Source organism: Pygoscelis adeliae, unplaced genomic scaffold (genome assembly GCF_000699105.1).
Source record: "Pygoscelis adeliae isolate BGI_AS28 unplaced genomic scaffold, ASM69910v1 Scaffold93, whole genome shotgun sequence".
Classification (NCBI taxonomy): domain Eukaryota; kingdom Metazoa; phylum Chordata; class Aves; order Sphenisciformes; family Spheniscidae; genus Pygoscelis; species Pygoscelis adeliae.
In genome coordinates, this window is record NW_008824469.1 from 542,125 (window position 1) to 549,283 (window position 7,159).

General features: G+C 49.1%; 1 protein-coding gene across 1 annotated transcript; it reads right to left on the reverse strand.

The window, feature by feature from the left end:
- Positions 1 to 1,077: 1,077 nt before the first annotated feature.
- Positions 1,078 to 6,460, reverse strand: OGFOD2 (2-oxoglutarate and iron-dependent oxygenase domain containing 2). Its single transcript, XM_009321213.1, has 6 exons — positions 6,392 to 6,460; positions 5,527 to 5,637; positions 4,426 to 4,525; positions 3,193 to 3,317; positions 2,446 to 2,703; positions 1,078 to 1,773 (listed from the first exon to the last, which is right to left on the reverse strand). The coding sequence occupies exons 1-6, from the start codon at positions 6,458 to 6,460 to the stop codon at positions 1,498 to 1,500; spliced, it is 939 nt and encodes a 312-aa protein (XP_009319488.1). The 3' UTR covers positions 1,078 to 1,497.
- Between the last annotated feature and the right edge of the window lie 699 nt (positions 6,461 to 7,159).

The following is a 7,159-nucleotide window of genomic DNA, read 5'->3' on the forward strand; positions in this document are numbered from 1 at the left end:
GCTCTTTGGTTCCGGGGTCCGGCGGGCCTGCCCAGCCCCAGGGCTGGGCCGCTGGGCCGGCGCTGGTATCGCCCTTTAGCTCAATTTTTTGGGCCTAACTCAGACGCAGGTAGGAAACGCTGACGTTTGCTGCCGAGGGAAACGAAGACTTGACGATTGGTTTTCTTGATACCAGCCCTTCGGCTCCGTGCACAAACGCAACGGCCCGCTCCCCTCCCGAGATGCCACCGAACTGGGTTTTGCTAATGAAAAGCCAATGAGCGCCGCGTGCTACCGGCATCCCCCGCCAAAAGCACAGCGGATCTGCTGGGCAGGCTGAAATCGGCACCCTTTGTGCAAGCTGTACCAGCTCACGTTCAGCCTTTCACAATTACTGATGACGCAAAGTCCACACGCTGTAATTATTGCAGTTGAATGAATGAATGAAAAAGCCCCTTATAAACGCGGTGGCGTACGTGTCTATTGAATTAACTTCCCACAGAGCCAAATGCAGCCACCAAACCAAAAGACATTTGGCGTCTTTAATTTCTTTTCTAGATGGGAGAGTCCGTGATTCCAGCCAGCCGGCCGTCAGACGGGGAACGCGCCTGACCCTCCTAACGCATCGGCTGCCGGGGGACCGCGGTGCCCAATTACGAAGTCCCAGGCCTGCCTGCCGCACCCAGGTTGAGACAGTTATTTTCTGTTTTCACTTGCTCACGTAACTAAAGGAAGGGAGCTAAATGTACGCTTTTGCCTTCCTCTGGAAAGTTTTGCTCTGTTGCAGGTAGCTCCCAGAGCTTTGTCTCTAAAGCCCGTTTAATAACATCCGCGCTGTCTTTGAAAGGGGCCTTTCTGCTCAGAAGAGCTCGTGGAGGCCTTCAGAGATCCTCTCAGCCACCCTGTGGGATCAGCTCTCCCTATATTGTTCCTGATGGATTTTTCCGAGCCTGGGTTAGGTAAACGGTGACGACAATTCCATGCCGTTCCCAGCAGCCTGCTGTGAATCACCTGCACCTCACTTTTGAGCAGATCCTTCACGGTCACCCAGCAACAAAAAGCTCTTTCCCGGGAAGCGGACAGGAGTTCCTGCCAATAGCAGAGCAGCGGTACGCGCAGGGCTTTATTGTACCGTCCTTCTCCGTTTACAGCGGGACCCGCGATGCTGCTGTTGGCACAGAGGCCTTCACAAAGGCCAAGCAGCTTTGGGTGTTTTCCCCACACACCTGAAAATATTTACGGAGCCTTTGCAGTGAATCAAAGCGTTAAGGCTTTCCTCATCTTCCAAGCACCCTCCAGCCCGAGCGTGAGCCCTGGCGAGCCCGAGTACCAGCTCTTTCCGCTGTCCAAGCAGCTGGCTTCCCTAACCCCAGCAGGATTGCTTTTGCGTCACTTTCCAAGGCGACAGCTACTTCTCACATGACTCGTGCACCCATCACAGAGTCTGTTAGTGCAGCCTGAGAGGTCAGAAAGGAGCTTTAGGCAACTTGGTCTGGAGAAATCAGGCCCTACTGTCTGCTACCACAAGGCACAGAGATTCACAGTCTCGGGCGCATCATCTTCAAGGGTTTCTGTGAACCCATCTCCAAACCCCTCTGCTTCCACCAGCTCCGGTTTCTTGTTGCACATGGGGCAGAGCTGGTTGCGGATGGCAGATGATCTCATCCAAATAATGAGGTTCCAGCGTTCTCCGGAGGCAATGGGAAGCGCCCCGTGGATCTGCCCTCCTCGGTGTAACAGCCCCTGGGCTCCCACGTGTTCGATCTCTATGTACTTTGGCATGGGGGTAGGATCCTGGAACAAAAGGGAGGCGGATACAGCATTACACCAGGAAGTCCCTAGCAGAACAATGCTCAAACAGTTGAAACTTTTACTTGTCACCTCTTCACCTACAGCACCCAGTGAGCAGCGTGGAGAGGACTCACTGCACCTCTGAAATGCAGCCACTTCAGTGGTGGCTTGGCAGCAGTTTAGTACAACCGTTTTCAAGTAAGACACTCTCAGTGCCAGGTCCAGAGGGAATTTAAAGACAGAGTTTCAATCAAAAAAACTGTTTCACCAGTGTATGGGAGCTTTTACCCTTCTCTTGCCAGGAGTCCCCTGGAAATAGGGGCTACAGATTTAGGTTTAACTCTCATCTGAAATAAATTTCTTCTCTCTCTCTCTCAGCACCTCCCTGCTGACTGTTTCAGTTGTGGAAAGATGGGCTGGTTTGTTTCACTCCAGTTTCTACTACGATAGCCGTCTCTGTCCTCTCTTTGAAGCCTGAATATTGGTAACATGCTTGTAGCAGAAAAGGCTCCTGTATAACCAAGAGATTTTAAAAAATGGGGAAGGGACAGAGCAAGTTTGACTGTCAGAAGTGAATAATTGTTTTTTAGAACACTGTTAATGCCTTGACACTGGGGGGGGTGAGGGGGTAGAGGGGAATAGAGTCGGAGTCCAGATTAGGAATATGCTCAGTACCTGGCTGAAATCCCCAAAGTACAAGTTGCCTTCTGTGAAGTCTTTTCCCAGTGAAACGTTTAAGGTGACTTCTGCATTGTCATAGTGAGAGCTCAAATCCAGATCTTCGCGTAGCGAGTACTTGACAACAAATGCTTTATGGCTGTCCAGACAAGCGCCTCCCAAGTCGGGATAAAGCAGTGCCGTTATGGGCTGCAGGTATTTCTCACGCAGGGGTGTGATGAAAGTTTCATCCATCCCAAGCTCATTTAGCAAAACCTGTCTCAAAGAGAGGAGATGGGAACAGCTGACCGACTGTATCTGCTGCTTCATCAGAGCCGCTGCAGAGCTGTCTTGTTCTCTTCCAACCCTGCTGCTTGCTCAGACAAAGAACTTTAGAGCAAAGGCTCCAGCTGCAGGCAAGAGAAGGAGGATCAAGGCGGAAAGTGATGGCGAAAAGACAAAGTAAGATCAAAAGTTAAGTGTTCTTTAAAAACGGACTCCTTGATGTAAATGTATATTGCTTAAATACAAGGTGCTCTTTGCTCTGAGATACCAACGCCCATCCCCTTTCCTTGCACTCCCCTGTCCTTTTGTCTGTGTAACACACATTCCCTCAACCCTTTCACTTCAACGGGGCTGTACTCAAACTGCTCTGTGCTCAAATTACAGGCATTTTGGAAGGGAAAGGGGTGTGAAACAAGGAGGTAAATGGAGTCTGCTTATGAACGCTCCCCCTAAAGAAGCACAAGAGCTAATGAGTCCTACCCCATAGTTATTCATAGTGTTGGGCCTGCCTTTAGGCATGTCTGACTGCTCAAAGTTCTCCAGCTCATCCATAAAGGCTTGGCAGAATTCCTCTGTGAACACTGGGAGTCGATAGATCCTCTTATCTGTCAAGAGAAGGGAGACACCGTTTGCTGGGGAAAATAACAGGTGAGAGTGTTCTTGGCTGTCGTGCTGTCTAGCTATACTGTGCTGGTGTCAGTGAGAACACAGGACCCACATGCTCAGGCTGCTCAAAGGGCCGGAACCATTCCCCGGGATCGGCTCTGGGATGTATTTGTTGTTTTTCATGTTGGCCCCTCGTTTCCAGGCTTCCCCATCCAGTCGGGAGACCTGGCACTGATCTAAATGCCTGCTGTAGGTACCAAGGAAATGTTTTGAGAGAGTCTAGCGGGAGGGCGGTAAATCAACGGCTCATCGCAGGCAGTCTGAATACAGCCTCCTGGAAGAAGGAGGCTCAAGGTCACTTAGGGGATGTGGGATTCACTCGTCCAGTGCCAACCTTCTGGGAAGACCAGGCCTTCTGAGCTGCCTTTCAGGGTAGAGCCCTGTGTAAGAGGAGCTCAGTATCCAGGATATAGAAGCTGAGATAAAGACAGCGTGAAAAGGCTGTGTGTCTGGAAATCGTGCCTTGGACAAATCCAGGAGCCCTGCACATACACAACATTTGGGTCTGTCTTTTTGTCTTGAGAAAAGGAGGCAACTTTGCAGCTTCCCCTCTACATTGTGTCAGCATTTCTGATAGGGAGAGAGCTTCACAGATGCCTCCAGGGAAGCTTAAAACCCAGATCACTTTTTAAAAGACTGAAATCTAGACTGGAACTATTTCAGCTCAGATTAACCAACAGGGATTGTCTGAAATAGTAAAGCACTTGGGGAGGGAAAACCAAGCTCCCCCGGCTAACAGTGTTCCTTCAGCAGGCTCCCCCGTGAGGTTGTGGTACAACCAAAACCCCAGCCCTGCTGCAGCTAGAGCCTCTGATGAGACATCAGCAGACTGGGATTGGAAAAGCAGACAACAGGATCTCATCCAGAGCATAACTGCTGCACAGTATTGCCTCTCCAGAGACTCTCATCAGGCAGAAAGTAACATCGTTTTTCTCAGCTGTGTATCAAATCTGAGCTATTAAAGACAGGGCTTGAAAACAGCTGTCATCACTGAAGTTGTAGGGTCACACGGGGAGATCTTTGTGGCTGATGTGTTGTTTTCTTTACCTGAGAAGGACTCGATGTAGCGCAGGAGGCCATGGAGATGAGCATCCGACGATGTGCAGTATCTCACGATTTCTAGAAAATCTGGGGCCAGGAATGAATCCTGGCGTCAAGGGAAGGATGGTAAAAATACACAGAAACACAATTAGCCTGCGCAGTCTTTTACAGCCCAAGAAGGAAATGGACTTGCAGGCAGCCACAGGAACATATGTAGAGTCTAGGGAGCAAGGCTGATAGTCACACCTGGGTTACTTCTGTGGCAGGAAATGCAGAATGTTACTGGTGTTCTTCCTGGTGGTTTAGGTAAATTGCTGCTTGCTCTAGCTCGTGGGTTTCTAAGTATAACTGGCCAGATTTATCCTTAGCGTGATAGGAAAGAGCCTGGCTTGCCTAATGGACTCCTAACAGGTAAGTGCAAAGTCTTTCCTAGCAGATTTAGCATCTTGTTGTGGCCTCAGCACAACAGCGTGACTACACTCTGCTGTAAGCACTTCCCCACACAGATCGCGACAGACAACGGCAGAACTTGTTACTAAAGGGTCGCGGAGCAGTAAATCTGTGCGAACTTGTTTGTGTGTTACTGCTGATCTGTGGTGATTACCCAGCCGGGAAGCCTTGGGTCTGGCAAACACAAGGAAATTCAAAGCAGAGTAGCCCACAACGAGGGCTACCCTGCATTTGCGGTGGGGTGTATACATGCAAGCAGCCTGTTGCCCCCCTTCAGATGACAGTCACTAGTAACTTGTCCGTGTGTCAAGCCCATAAGTGCTGCTTTCTGTGGCTGTTCGTTAGACCTCACCGACCCTGTTTGCTGCAATGATGCTTTAAGTCTAAATTACTAATGGTATTCTGAGACCAGAACCAGGTGCTGGTGCAGCTTCAATACAGAATGACCCTTATCTGGCTATAAGCCAGGCGGAATCTTGCCTGGAGAATATGCTGCGCTGTGAAAGTTTTTAATTCAGTTTTCATATGCTGCTCTCTGGTTTTACTTCAGTCCAGCTCTAGCACTGTGGGCAATCCCGAGAAGAGGGCTTCCTACCGCAAAAGTAAACTGTCAGGCAATTCCGCGGGTGCAAAATAGATTCCAAACATACTGTCTACCTGCAGAATGTACACTTCTGGGTGTTTTCGTTTGTAGCACTTTGAGATGATGGCTTTGCGTTCCACTGACTGATGAATTAACTGTTTTCTTCTCTGCACTTCTGCCTCAATCTACAAGTAAACAACAGAGCATATTGTTAGAAAATCAAAAGGGATAACTAAAACAATTCCAGGAATTTGCTCATTGTTTTAAACCAGTTATTTTTGTTCTGGGCACCTCTGGGAGACAAAGTGTGTGCCTTTGTTTTTCTGTAGTCAAGACAAGTCCAATAAATATTTGAAAAGCCAAATGCCTAGGAGGGATTTGAGACACGTTCTCATTATGGATGGCTTAAAAAATAACTGAAGTCTTTCCACTGACATGTCAAGCGGAGCTGCGAGGTTTCAGCCCTTTCAGGCATTCTGACACCTCATGAATCGCCGGCCTACGCTTTAAGAGTCTGGCTTATGTTCTGACAATGTGTTGTTCTGCATTGTCCAAAATAAAGACATTTGCTGGGAGGGAGACAGGACTTGTCATGAAGGGATTACTGCTAAGTGTTGTGAGGACAGGCTAATCTGTCATTTCAGAGGAAACAGCTGTACCTGATTCAGGCAGCTCTTCCTATTTATTAACCCCCCCATGAGATTAGTTTATAACATTCCTTAGCAAAAAAAGGAAGGAGGGTGTGACCGGTACCCCCTGCTCCCGACCCCTGGTATGTGATTAGTATAACTAACGCCATTTTATAAGGCAAGCAGCCATTCTCTGTGCCCGAGCGGGTCACGTATTCGTTCCCTCTCCCTCATTATCAGGCCCTGAAGGTCCTGTGAACCAAGTAGACAAACCAAACAGATTTCTTCTTCCCCTACCTATCGGCCTTGCCAGGCCGATTATTCCCTTCCTTGCCAGCCTTGAAGGTCCCAGGGACCCGGCCAGCCCGGTGCTGTTCATGACCCCGTCACAGAACAGGGGAGTGTAACAGCACCCAGAGCACTGTCTATAAAACCAAGCAGTTACAAGTCCTAAGTGGGGAACGTGGACTGGAACTGCTGCCGGACAATGAGAGCCGTGACCAGGGACGCCTCCGCCGTCGTCTGCTTCCTCCGAGTATTGAGTGAGTGACTCATATTCTTTTATATGATTTCCGAGTCTAGATTATGATTGTTATATTGATACAGCAAAGCATGTATTGAGATCTGACCCGATCTGCAGAGGGTCCAGGCGATTAGAAATTGTAAGTTAAGTTAGGAGCTAGGCGATTAGAAATTATAAGTTAAATTAGGGTCTAGAAATCCTAAGTTAAGTTGTATTATAAATTCTGTGTTACACTGCTTATTGTGCTACACTGATTCCGCTCGTAGAAATCCTGTGCCATTCTAATCATAAATTCTGTGCTATACTGAACATAATATCCTGTTAAGAAAATAAAGCTTTAATTGTGACGACGGCTTAGTGCCATCATCATCATCCCGCCAAGGATCCCTAAAAGAACCTGTCCGTCCCCTTAGCGTTGGGGTGAAATCGGAGCTGGTCGTGGGGCGGATCTCTGCCCCTGGCCTGGAGAGAAACACAGATCCCTCCCTGAAGCGTGCCCGGGGGGCAGTTCACCCAGGGCAGCTCCCCGGGCAGGCCTCGTGCGAACTCCGCAGG